The sequence below is a fragment of the Neofelis nebulosa genome, chromosome 2 (assembly GCF_028018385.1).
Source record: "Neofelis nebulosa isolate mNeoNeb1 chromosome 2, mNeoNeb1.pri, whole genome shotgun sequence".
NCBI lineage: Eukaryota > Metazoa > Chordata > Mammalia > Carnivora > Felidae > Neofelis > Neofelis nebulosa.
This window is the reverse complement of record NC_080783.1, coordinates 149,517,712-149,531,618: the sequence shown is the minus strand read 5'-3', so window position 1 is coordinate 149,531,618 and position 13,907 is coordinate 149,517,712. Positions and strand designations below refer to the sequence as shown.

The window sequence follows — 13,907 nt, the reverse complement described above, 5'->3', positions numbered from 1 at the left end:
AGGATTTCTAACAAAATATGAAATACTCTGTGTGTCTGGTCTGCTAGCCACATTTTCAGTGTGACAGAAGCCACAATCAAAACATAACCAGACATGTGAGAGGTGAAGGCCTGGAGGGGATCAGACAGGAAATAGATATCCAAAGACCATACTCAGAATATTTAAGGAACTAATATCCATCCCAGGCATCTTCCCTAAATAATTCTTAGAGCTATTCAACTTTCTCCTTTTCTGAAGGGTTTTAGTTACTTTAGGGGAATCCCAGGCATCTTTTTGTTTAGGCTGCCCATGAGACTCTCAGGTATTATGTCTTCAGGCTACTAAAGCTCATTCCTACATAGATTCAAGTTAGAATAGTAGGAAGGACTTGTGAAATCTCAGGAATAGGGAATTTGTTTTGTGAGTTGGTGATTTAAATTTAAACCAGTTGGAAAGGCAAAATAATCTGAAAACCACTCACATGTGATATACATAGATAATTTCAACAATTTCCATTACACTACATTTACAAGTCAAAAACTTTGTTATGACAACTTTACTTGTTGCAAAGATCCAGAAATAGTAAAATTTCTGTCCTTTATTCTTCAAATACCTGAAAATCATTTCTCATCCCAGCAGTGGGGATAAAGCTGGGTGATTCGGGGAGTAGTCACTAGCTTACATACAATGACTTTCTCAATCAGTTCAACTCAGTAGGTACTTGTATAACTAATGCAGTGTGAAGCATTAGAACTTTTGGTTAATTTCCAAGCGTAGAGGGAATTTATGAGGTACGGGGAAGATAAATGCCTAAGGACTTCAAGGGATCAAAATGTCTAGAGTCCAATCAGTAGCAGGGAAGAAAAATACCTCAACTAGTCTGTCCTTGTAATATCAAAGAGATTGTTAAAATGATTGCTACCTAGCCTTAGCGAAGTTCCTGACACACAGCACTGTTAAATAAAGATTGTTAAATGAATGAGTCAATCTTCAGTTAGTAAGACTATCAGGTGGTCTTGAGTTTCAATAAACATACAACTTCTCTAGTGTCTTCTACATGCACACTGATTCCAAGACCAAGGAGTGAGGTCATCCTAACCTCCATATGTTTAGCTAAGAAAGTAACCTGGTTTAAAGGCCTGTCACAATCTGGTCTCTGGTCTCCAGATTCAGCTCTGGTCATACCTTCTCAAGTATGTGTGCTTCAACCAACTTCATTTCTTCCAGGCCCTCAGATGAACTGTGCTGTCTCACCGTTCAGCCTTTTAATGTTCTGTCTGGAAAGTTCCATGCCTTTTCCAGTTAGGTCTCTGTGTGGATTTCATTTCCTTTGGTGAGCCTTTCTTTCCAGGATTACCCTTCCATATACACCCCACCTTCCCAGGACTGCTAGGTGTCCTCCTGCCTATACCTTTATCTCATTTTGTTATACTTGGTTGTTCATTTTCTTTTTCCAATACCAGATTGGGCACGTAGGGAGGACAGCATTTGTGTTTCTGTCTTGCTCCACCACTGTATCCCTTCTGCTTAGAACAATGCTGGGCACATAGCTGGTGCTCAGAAAACATTTGTTGAATATATGAGTGCATGATTGAGTGAATGAATGACAGAATAATGTTAGCCCTTTACGAGAATGAAAAGGAAATGGTCTTCACTTCTCATTCAGAGTTACAAGTTCTAAAATAAGTCACAGTTGCAAAGCATGGCAAGGAAAGTAGCACAGCTATTTTAACTCCCAGGATAAAATTTATTTTTCTCCTGTCACTTCACAGATTACCAAGCAGAATGTCTAAGCAACACTCAAAATTACTTTCCATAATTTACAATACCTGTCCTTGAGACATCAGTTTTATTTTAAACATCTACTTCATAGCAAAGATAACTAAGCAACTTTAAAGAATAGAATTTCATGCCAACTAGGAAATAGATGTTTATATTCAAAACTCCTCCCCGCCCCCCACCTTGGTTATGGAAACCCTGTGATTACAACAATAGTATCTAACCCTGACTTTTGGTTTTAATCTCCCTTTATTACTTCCACAAATTCACATTAAGCAACTCACCTAAAAGCAGGACCATGCGGGGCAGCTGGGTGGCTCAGTTGGTTAAGTGTCCAACTTGGGCTCAGGTCATGATCTCACAATTTGTGGGTTTGAGCCCCACATGGGGCTCTGTGCTGATAGCTCAGAGCCTGGAGCCTGCTTCAGATTCTGTGTCTCCCTCTCTCTACCCATCCCCCACTCATGCACTTGTGCCTGAGATCACTCTCTCTCTCAAAAATACATAAACATTAAAAAAAAAAAAAAGCAGCCCCATGAAACAAAGGATCCAGTTTTAAAACTGTAAATGTTTTTGGATGACTAATCAGAATTGTGATTTTTAAAAAACTGCTCCTGCTCTTACAAAAACTTCACCACAAGAGGATGGTGGAAAATTAAAACCTCAAGGATTTCATTAGAAACTCTAAGGTTTAATTCAGTGGCTTGACATTATCATCAGTTAATCAGCTGCTTCTGCCAAGTCCCCTCCCCTACAGGGTTGGTAGCAGTTTTTGTTTTTTCAAATTGAAGAACGCATAATTCTTTAAGGAAGTTGGATTTTTTTTTTTTTTTTTGAGAAACAGTTTTCTCAGATCAATCAGTAACTACCTTTTCCCTACTTGGCATGTGTATAGTTGGAGGTATAAGGGGCTGCAATCTGATGTAACTTTGAATTGCTTCTTTTTTTTAAAATTTTTTAAATGTTTTTATTTATTTTTGAAGGAGAGATAGAGACAGAGCATGAGTGGGGAGGAACAGAGAGAGAGGGAGACACAGAATTCAAGCAGGCTCCAGGCTCTAATCTGTCAGCACAGAGCCGGATGCGGGGCTCAAACTCATGCAACTGTGAGATCATGACCTGAGCCGGAGTCGGATGCTCAACCGACTGAGCCACCCAGGCGCCCCTCTTTGAATTACTTCTTAATTGTCTGCAGCCCACCCTCACTGACAACTGTAGTGGAATAAGCTGGATGTCAAGGAAGCTGCAAGGTACCCCCTGGCAGAGAGGCCTTCTAGCCCCGTGTGTTCTCCCACAATCCTCTATCAACCAACCCAGCGTCTCTCTGACAGGGTTCTTTTCCCATTCCACGTAGTCTAATTTTTCCTCAGTTCCTTGGTGTAATCCATTCTGTTTCGTTTCTCTGCCTCCCTCCCCCCAATCATCTGGACCCAATTTACAAACCCCAAACTGCCCAAAAATTTATGCAGGGCCTTTTCTGGGAGCGTCTGGAAGGGAAGCGTAAACCAGACAAGACAGAGGCCAGGAGCAGAAGATCTGCTTTAATCTTCGAGATGGAGCAAAGCTACCAACCCCGCGGATGGCTGGGCAGCGACGCAGGTCTTACTCAGTGTCCAAGGGAAAGCCCTCCGGTTGGGAGCTGGCCGGGAGCGCAAGAAGGGCACAGGGATGAACGCGGAGGCGTCGGCCGGACAGGAGGTGGAGGGCCTCACCCAGCTTCTCCCGTTGGAGCCTCCCCTCGGGGACCTGAAGCTCATTCCACCATTCCACCCGCCCGTATCAGCAGGAAGATGCGAGTGGTCCCGCAGGATCCGCGGCGCCTGGAGCCTGGCTTTCCAAGAGGGTCCATGCTGAGGGGCTCTTCAGAAATGTGGCGGGAAACCTGCCTGGGAAGCTGGTGCGACCCACGTGAGCCGCCCTGGGGAAGGTGACCAGCATTGCCTGACCTCTTCTGGGACCGGGACCTCCCTGGTCGCGGGCACCTGGGCCCACGCCCAGCGTTGCAAGCCTTCCTCCCCACTGATTCGTCCGACTGCGGGAGCGTGGGAAGGTGCGTCCTCGGTAGCACGGAAGCCCAGCCGCCCAGGCTCCAAGGGGTCAGAGGAGAGAGAGGGCGAGCCCCAGCCACGCACGGCTGCACGCGGCTGGGAAGCACATGTGCACACAAACACTGCCACAAGGCGGTCTTTCTCCGCGCCCCGCCTCCCTCCGCCTGCCCTCAGCGGGCACGGTCAGTTCTGCCCCCTGCCCACCTGCCACCTACTCTCCCAAGGGGCAGCTTGGGGGAGAGAACGACCACAGCCACTTTGGTCCCGCCCGCCCCAGGGCCAGAAACAAAGTTGCATAACCCACTGACCTCTTCCCGGGGAAGCAGGGTAGCCAGCCCAGGCACGCACCCCCCTCCACTCTCTGATCCCAGTGAGGGAGTAGGAGCAGGTACCAGCGCCCAAAGAGGAGATGGGGTGCCAGTCGGGGCCTGCGCTAACCCTCCGCGGGAGGAGCAGCCCCGCCTCCGCGTCCAGCCCCTTCCCCAGTGACAGGCCGGTGGAGCAGGACGCAGCCTCGGCCCCAGATGGGCAGCACGTGTGTTGGCCTCCTAACAACAAGAGGAGATTGCCTCTGAGTGCAGTCGCGCCCTGATGCCCGAGGTTTTGCCGGTACCCTCTCCCCAGCTCCGGCCCCCCTGCCCCATGTCTGTTCCCCGCGGTCCAGGCTGCGGCCACAGAGCCCAGAGGACCGCCAGCACCCCATCAATTCCCAGGCTGAACGCCGGAACAAGCACCGCGAGAAAGCAGAACCTCAGCCAGGGCCCTGAGAAAGAAGGAAGGAGGGCGCGAGGGCGGCGGGAGCTGGAGCCCCGGCGGGCTTGCGAGCTCAGCTCGGGAGTCGCGGGAGTCGCGGGAGCCGCGGGAGCCTCTGCCGCCGGAACCGGGACGCGCGCCAGCGAGCTTTTCCTTACCAGCCGCAGGACCTCTTTAGCATAAACTGAGAGATCCGCTGGCAGGAGGCTTCCTTTCAAACACGGCGTTTTACAAATTGAGGAGACAAGGGGAGGATGCCACGGCTGCTCGCCGGCTCCCAGCTTTAAAAAGTGCCAAGGAGCGGGAGCGCAGATCTCCGACCCGCCCAGTGGGTCCAGGGATTGGGGAGAGGGGTGAGTCTAGCCCTTGCATCCTGGCGATTGGGCTACTTACGTTTTTGCCGTGTGGGAGACCTTTCCACGCCTTGTCCTGTGGGCCCCTAAATGCATTTGTATGCATTTGTCCCTGCAGCGAAGCACTAACGGAAAACAGAAGGCAACTCCGAACTGCTAAGGGTGCAGGTACTGGCCATGAAAAAGGAAAAAAATAAAAACAAAAAACTCACATGTAAACGATGCTCCAAAAACCTCAACAACAACAACAACAACCAGGGAGGAGGGAAATAGGAAGGGGTGGGGGGAGAAATAGCACGCAAAGGGTAGATCTACGCGAGCTAGGCTTTCTAGTTCCCTAGCTCGGTAACGGACAAGCCCGGGGGGGGGGGAGCGCTCCTCTGGGAGGGCGGGCGAGAGGCGAGACCTCACTGGCAGGCGGCGGGGCGCCGGCAGCAGCTGGAGCTCGGCCGCGAGTGCAGCCCTCGAGTTCACTTGCGGTTCAAAGGCGACTCTGCGACTCCAGTGGAGCCCTCAGCTTTGGGCCTGGGAGGAGAGAAGGGTTGGGGGAGGGAAGGAGATGAAGGGGGTGAAGGATGGGGGAAGTCCTTGGAAACAACCCGCGCCGGAACATTTGTCAGACAAGCTCACACACCCACTTCGGAGATCTAGTTGGTGCGAGGGGGCTGGCGGCAACTGCAGGCGCTCAGCTTTGACTGCCGCCGGCTGCTTCCCCTGGAAGAAGAGGAGCGCAGCAAATCCGGCCGGTGTTAAATTTCACCGCTCACTGACTTGCAATGACATCACCAAACACAGTGCACACCTCCCCCTCCGCCCCGCAACCTACCCCCCGACCCGAGCCCGGCTCCCGCGCCCGGTCCGCAAGCCCCTGGGCCCGCAGCCGCCCCGGCCACGCCCCGACGCTCCAGCTTCCCACGCCACCCTCCCTCGTCGTCCCCGAAACTTGTAGGTGACTAGTATCCTTCCTTCGTCCTTTTTTTCCGGCAGTCCCCAGTTTGATGTTTTCCGCTTGCATGTCTCCCATCCCCAATTTTTCATCTCCGTCCTCTTCACACACACTGTCTGGAATTAGCGGGACCCTTCATTCTCCTCCGACTTTCTTGTGTTTTTGCAGTGATGCTTGTGGCCTAAGCCATATTATAAACGGACTGTGACGGTCTCCTTTCTATCTTTCCTCCCCTTCACTCTTGACTTTCAGTCTGCCCCCTGTACCACAATTTCTGCTTTCTGCCCTCCTCCAGCTTATGAGCATGGATTAATGATTTGTGTTTATGCATCTAGAACAGGCTAAGAGACTACAGTCTTTCCAATTTGAATACCTTCTCCAATTTTTGTAACACATTTTTTTTTTTTTAACATAAGCTTCGATCCCCTCACAGCCCTTTCACAGCCTGAGAGAGAAGTCTACCTTCCAAATTTTGGGGGGGAAATTAACTTTCTGATTTTATCATTTTATTAATAAGACTGGAAATTACAGGAGGCCAGGGATCTATTATCTTACTCATCACTGTATTTTCAGCACTTAAAATACTACTTAGCATGTCTGTTTAATGAGTGACTGCTGTATACCATAGAATATCATTTCTCCAACAAGTTTTCCTGGTCTATTCTGGGTGCCATCCACAGCTAATGATCCCTCCACATGCTGAAAACCATCCCACACTACACACATATTATAAAAATTAAAGAGAGCATATTGATGAATGGAAATGATTGATGCAACCCTTGCAATTTTAGGAATTTTCTTTCCAGGAAAAATTTGGGGAGTTTTTGTTTGTTTGTTTGTTTGTTTGTTTTTGTCCAGGAATACAGAATTTAATTCATCTTTCTTTCCCTCAATGTTTCAACTTTTTTTCTGTTCATAATGTTGAGTGTGGATATTTGAATGCCGTGTGAGTATTATTAAAATGTATCTCAGGTTCTTTGACTACAAGAAGAGAACAGTTGCTAGAGGTCTTATCAAGATGCCAAAGGGTCCATACACATAGCTTCAAATAGAGTATATTTGTTTGTGGGAGCAGAGGCATTTGCCTAGTAAAAAATAAACAATGTAAAGCTTAAATGCTATAGATTTTTTAGGATGGTAGAGATTCATATAGATCAAATTTATCAAGACAGATTAACCAAAGACCCTGGGACTTAGCTGGGCCTTGAAAAGTGAAGATGATTTTTATAGCTTGAACAGAGAAAGATAATGTGTTTGGAAATGGAGAACAGGGGACTCACAAAAATGGGCAAGAGGAGGATATCTTAATTATATTCAGAGGAAAAGAAACAGATTCATCAGTTTGGATTAGAAGTTTGTGCATCACGGGGAGCCTGGGTGGCTCAGTGGGTTAAGCGTCCAACTTCAGCTGAGGTCATGATCTTGCAGTTCGTGGGTTCGAGCCCCGCGTCGGCTCTGGGCTGATGGCTCAGAGCCTGGAGCCTGCTTCAGATTCTGTGTCTCCCTCTCTCTCTGTCACTCTCCTGCTCATGCTCTGTCTCTCTCTCTCTCTCAAAAATAAATAAACATTTAAAAAAATTAAAAAAAAAAAGAAGTTTGTGCATCAGAAGGGAGATTGAGAGCAAAATATGGAAGTCTCTGAATGCCAGAATAAGGGTTCATTCAGTCATTCAATATACCTACTATGTGCCAGGAACTCTTCTAGGCACTGAGTTACACTGGTGAAAAAAATGTGTGAAAATTATTCCCTTCATGGAGTTTATATTCTACCATTTAATATTTGGTCTATGAGCAATAGGAAACTAATTAAAGAACTTCAAACTGATGAAAGATCATGTTCCAAATTACCATTTTAAGAAGACTGATCAGTACCAGATGTCAAGATTGAAAAGAGAGAAGGTTGGAGGATAAGTTAGATGTAAGTGTTGAAATATGCTAGTATCTTGAACTGTGGGAGAAATGATAGAAAAGCTAAATAAGAGAATCATTATTAAAAGAAATTAGGAAGGCCTGATAACTGGTTACATGGGGAAGGGAGAAAATAGAGATGAAATTTCAAGTCTGAATGACCAAAACATTATGCCATTGGCCAATGGTCAGAGAAGACAACTAATTCAGTTTGAGACATATTTAGCTTGACATCTTGGTAGGAAATTCTACTGGAACCATCCAAAGGTCTGTTGGAGTTGAAAGCTAGAGTTCAGGAGAGAGGCCAAAGCTACCATTTTAGATATCTTCATTATCTTCAAGTGGTATTTGAGATTTTAACAGTGGAGTCTATTTTCAAAGAAGTGAATATCAAAATGGAGAATAGAGAATCAAGGATATAAACTTAGGTTACAGAAAGTGGGGGGAAACAATGCAGAATTAAAAGACACAGAACCAAAAGTATGCAACATTATTAACTAATAGTACAGGAGTTCAAAAAATAATAATATAGTAAATACTTCATAATATTTACTATGCATGACATAATGTTTACTATGCATGAGTATTATTTTAAGTACTTTTTAATCTTTTTAATATTTATTTATTTTTGAGAGAGAGAAACAGAGTGAGTGGGGGAGGGGCAGAGAGAGAGGGAGACACAGAATCCGAAGCAGGCTCCAGGCTCTGAGCCGTCAGCACAGAGCCCGACGTGGGGCTTGAACCATGAACCATGAAATCATGACCTAAGCTGAAGTCAGTCGCCTAACTGACTGAACCACCAGGCACCCTTGTTTTAAGTATATTTTTAAAATATATTAACTCATCGTCTTAATGAATCCTATTAAGTAGACACTTTTTATTATCCTCATTATACAGAGGAGGAAATTAAGGCAGAAAAAGATTACAGGTGAATCTTGATCAACTCAAGGGGTTAGTGTGAGGAAGGAAAGGAAGGAAAGAAGGAAGGAAGGGAGGGAGCGAGGGAAGGAAGGAAGGAAGGAAGGAAGGAAGGAAGGAAGGAAGGGAGGAAGGGAGGGAGGGAAGATGGAAGGAAGGGGAGAATTATTGACAGCATCAACTTTATCAAGAGTCAGTCTGCGTGGGTTTAAATCTTGATCACCAGTTTTTTGATCAGGCAAATTAACTATAATTGACCCTTGAAGAACATGGATTTGAACAGTGTGGGTCCTCTTATATATGGATTTTGTTCAATAAATACTATAAATGTATTTTGTCTTCTTAGGATTTTCTTAACATTTTCTTTCCTCCAGCTTAATTTATTGTAAGAATATTGCTCATGAGCTGCTTTCTACAATTATGGATTCCTGAGTCTTATGCTTAGAGATTCTGATTGAGCATGTCTGAGGTAGGACTCAAGAATCCGCATTTTAAACAAGTAATTGTTAAAAGTACTATAAGTAATTGTGATACAGATTAACTAGTGATCATATGTTAACATGTCAATCCATTCTTGACTTAGTTATTGAACACAATGCTTATTGACTGCCTGTGAAATCTCTTAATGAGTAAGTACTCTCATTCATATGTACCTGGGAGGAATCACTGTGACTTAATTAAAATTCCATGCTTAAGGGGCGCCTGGGTGGCGCAGTCGGTTAAGCGTCCGACTTCAGCCAGGTCACGATCTCGCGGTCCGTGAGTTCGAGCCCCGCGTCAGGCTCTGGGCTGATGGCTCGGAGCCTGGAGCCTGTTTCCGATTCTGTGTCTCCCTCTCTCTCTGCCCCTCCCCCGTTCATGCTCTGTCTCTCTCTGTCCCAAAAATAAATAAAAAACGTTGAAAAAAAAAAATTAAAAAAAAAAAAATTCCATGCTTAAATATTTACTGAATTAATGAATAACTAAATAAAGAGTGTCATGCCTACTATGTATTAGGCAATGTCATAAGACTTGGGGTTATGAAGAGATGTGGCATAATTACTACTCTTAAGGAGCTTATAACCTGCTAGAGACAGAATCTAGTAAGAAAAATCAACTGGTATAAATGATTATAAGAAAAACCAACTAGTGATATAGGGCAGTTGGGGCACAAAGGAGATAATACTCAATTCTATTAAGAGTGAGTGGAAGCACTTGAAGCTTGGGTCTTTAAAAATAAGTAGGTGAAGGGGCGCCTTGGTGGCTCAGTCGATTGAGCGGCTGGCTTCGGCTCAGGTCATGATCTCAGAGTTTGTAGGTTCGAGCCCCGCATCGGGCTCTGTGTTGACAGGTCTGAGCCTGGAGCCTGCTTCGAACCCTGTGTCTCCCTCTCTCTCTGCCCCTGCCCCTGCCCCATTTGTGCTCTGTCTCTCTCTCTCCTTCAAAAATGAATAAAAACATTAAAAAATTTTTAAAAATGAGTAGGTGTTATGGGGCACCTGGGTGGCTCAGTGGGTTGAGTGTCTGATTTCAGCTCAGGTCATGATCCCAGTTTGTGAGTTCAAGCCCCACATCGGGCTCGCTGCTGTCAGCCTGTCAGTGCAGAGCCCACTTTGGATCCTCTGTCCTCCGCTACCCGCCTCTCCCCTGTTTGCACTCTCTCAAAACTAAATAAACATTAAAAATAAGAAGAAGAAGAATGAGTAGGTGTTTGCCAAGTAGACAAGAAAATTTAAGCCAGTCTGGGTGAAGGTGATGGCACAGGAAATAGCATGGAGGTATTAAAGGTCCTAGCACCATTATTAGTGACCTGTGATTGGAATGGCTATAATATAGAGATGAGTATGGAAAGATCATGGAGTGCCTTCATTGACATCTGAGACATATGTGTTTAAACATTACTCATTTTAAAATATGGGCCCTGGAAATTAAGATTTCATTTTGTGTTTAGTACATGATGCACCTAAGTTAGAGAAACAGAATTTGTCAAAGTGATAAGGGATACTTATTCTGGCTACAATAATTAGGTGGGGGCCCCAGGCCAATAGTTGGAAGGATTCTTTAACTGGAGGCTTTGAGAAGATGACAAAAATGTTCATATAAAGGACTTATTCACTTTGGGAAGAGAACAAATACATTTGTCAAATAGCTAATGAAGGCATGTTTCTATACAATGTATTACAAATGATAAAATATTGAGTACCTCCTCACTGGAGAAATTGATGAAAATTCTTAGCTTGGATGTTGAGGACATTTTTCTAGGTCTGAACCAATGTGAATTTCTCATCTTTTATTACTCAAACTTTTTTTTTATCTTTGCTGTCGCTATTTCCTTCCCAAGTCTGTTTATGCTGGGATCTTTCTTCCTTTCTTCTTTCCTTTCTTCTCAGTCTCATGAATTATTTCAAATGTACATCTAAAATGATGTTCCTTTTTTAGTTTGCTGGTCCAGTAGCTGGTGAGCACTACATAATGTGTTCTTCCATGTAGGTGCCCGTGTTCTTTGAGACGCTTTGGGCTATGTGGTGCTGGAAGTGTGTTTTATTCTGACTTTTATTGGGAGGTGCAGCATGTTTCTTGAGACTAGATCTGAAAACCAGACAGAAACACAGACAGTCTTGATACAGTTTGCATAATACAGAGTCCACCATTCCAATCTGACCCAACTACATTCCCTTTGAGCAGGATCAGTTCCCTTAATTCACACAAACTATAGCCTAGCTTACCTGTTCAAATAAAACCCGGAAGTACCAAGAACGAAGATACACCCATTGACTACTAATTACTTATCTCTGACATCCCAGCTGCCTGTTTCTCATTCCTTCTGTGTAAAGTCTCACCGTTCTAGCCAGTTAGCACAGATTCTTTATCATTCATTTGTGCAGTAAACTAAATGGAAGCTACCTATTTATTTGAAGGCAACTCGCTTTTCTCTGGCAAGGAAACTTAATCAGTTTTAGGGCCTTAACCAATGGACTAGGATAGTCTGAGTCCAAATATCAGACAAGATAAAGAAAAAAAAGGGACACATATGTGCAGTAGATTGTCCCTCTGATATTTTATTTTGGTCTGCCATTCAAACGTGTGTGTGTGTGGTATATAAAGTTTGCACAAAATTAAAATATAGCTTCAGGGATGTTCGTTACAATGGGCATCATGCCAATGAAGCAAAGTGTTACAGTGACACCATTCATACCACTGAAGTTCATGATTGTTAGCATTTCCATTTTTTAATATATACTGAATGTTTGTTTATTCATTTTGAAAGGGGGAGTACAAACAGGGGAGGGACAGAGAGAGAGGGAGAGAGAGAACCCCAAGCAGGTTCACAATGTCAGCACAGAGTCCGATGTGGGGCTTGAACTCACAAACCACAAGATCATGACCTGAGCCCAAATCAAGAGTTGGAAGCTTAATGGAATGAGCCACCAGGTGCCCTATGCCAGCATTTCTGTTTTAAACCCCTTCCGAATGAATTCCAAAAGCTACAGTATTACTAGAGAACCTGTGAATTTTCAAATGTATATTTAAAGTTAAGTTAAAACTAGTACTTTGGAGTGTGCCTTTGAAACCTTAAAGATTTCTCCCCTGACTCTCTCTTCCCATTAAAAATTACTTGCTGTAAACAATGTGCTCCTGATACCAGATACAGTAGCAATGTAGAGACAGGAGAGACCGATTGAAAGAGAATTCTCTATAGAGATACATATTTTTCTAAACTTTTTAGTGTATCTCCACCCAAATTCCTTTGCAGAATTGTTATAATGGAGCTATTTTATGGGAATAATAGGTATTTCAGGAGTGAGAGGAATTTCTACTCAGATTTACTTTTCCTGACTCTCCTCTGGCAATTCCCCTCAGTTTTCATAGTACAAAATTCTAGTCTAAAACTTGTGGAAAAAAAGTTTAATGTTAACATCTTTTATAATTAGAGTATGACATTTTTCGAGATGTACACAAATAAAATAGTTTTTAAATAATAGCTTGCAGCTATGTTAACAGGTAATTGTGGTGCACAGAATCATAATAGCATACTAAACAGCATCTCGTAATATTAAAAAAAATTTTATCAAGAAATATATCATGGGAGGTGCCTGGCTGGCTCAGTCAGTAGAGCATGTGACTCTTATCTCAGGGTCGTGAGTTCAAGCCTCATGTTGAACACAGAGCCTGCTTAAAAAAAGAAAAAGAAAAATGCCATTGAAAGGGTACATCACATGTGAATAGAAAATTTAGAGAAGAATAAAACACAATACCAAATGGGAGATGTCACAATATTAGTACCTTTACGCCTCTCTGTTCTTCACTCCCCTCCCTCTACCCCCACTGTCACCCCAGTCACATCTTCTAACATTTTAGAAAACATTTTATAAGAAGGTTTAGGTTGAAACAATTTTGTTTTCAAGTATATGAAGAATTACTATTTATACTCAATGGCTTTGTGAAAGATGATGCTCGGGGTTATAATATTTCTTTCTCCACCGAAAATAAATCCTTTGGTTTTTAGCTTCAAACACTTCTACATTTGTCCAGTGTGTCCATGGCTGTATCTATGAGACTCATCTAGACCTTTGGCTGGAAAGAACTCTCCCATTTCTAATCTCTCTGCATGCCACAGTTGTTTCCCAGCAGCCCCGAAAAAAAGAAGAGTGTATGATTAATACCAGGACTCAATATAACTAGTCTTGATTCTGTTGGCCCTCATCCAATGGAGAAAATGAATCCAAATGATTACTTGGGACCCTCTTGTGCTGTAAAATAAGAATTCCAATATAGTCACACTTTTATTTATACCAAGGTCTCAAAGATTTCAGATTGGCAAGAATTCCAACATGAAGTTTTCTAAATTTGCCCTTTGAATTGCACATTCTAAAATTATTTTTTCTGACAAAATTCTTAGGCTTTAATATTTACTATGATATAGTACATGCCTCCCATTTTGTTCCAGCAAACACTAGAGCTTATACTAACCATACGAACTAATCACATAATTTTCCTTCTATTTTGTTTAGTGTTTGTACACAAATGTTAAATCAAAATTCTTTCCCTGTGCACATGTTGAGAGAGAGACAGAGAGACAGAGACAGAAAGAGACAGACAAGACTCAAGAACCAATTTCTTTCTCTTTAAGTCTATCTATTTAGCTCATATTTCCACATTTCAATTTAGGAAGTAAATTGACTAGGTTTTACTTGGATAACAGATTAATCATTTCTCTCCTCAAAGGAAATTTTAGTCATGTTT

General features: G+C 43.5%; 1 protein-coding gene across 4 annotated transcripts in view; it reads right to left on the bottom strand.

Annotated features, from left to right (window-relative positions):
• Positions 1–5,679, bottom strand: part of COL24A1 (collagen type XXIV alpha 1 chain) — a 403,184-nt gene extending 397,505 nt beyond the window's left edge. The window contains exons 1-2 of one of the 4 annotated variants that reach the window (XM_058716744.1): positions 5,547–5,679; positions 4,953–5,083 (exon numbers count right to left, since the gene is read on the bottom strand). In XM_058716744.1, coding sequence (XP_058572727.1) covers positions 4,953–5,008 — 56 coding nt within the window. In that variant the 5' untranslated portion in view covers positions 5,009–5,083; positions 5,547–5,679. Of the gene's footprint in view, positions 1–4,952; positions 5,084–5,318; positions 5,487–5,546 lie in introns of those variants that run through there. The other 3 variants (XM_058716741.1, XM_058716742.1, XM_058716743.1) reach the window with 3 other exon arrangements.
• Between the last annotated feature and the right edge of the window lie 8,228 nt (positions 5,680–13,907).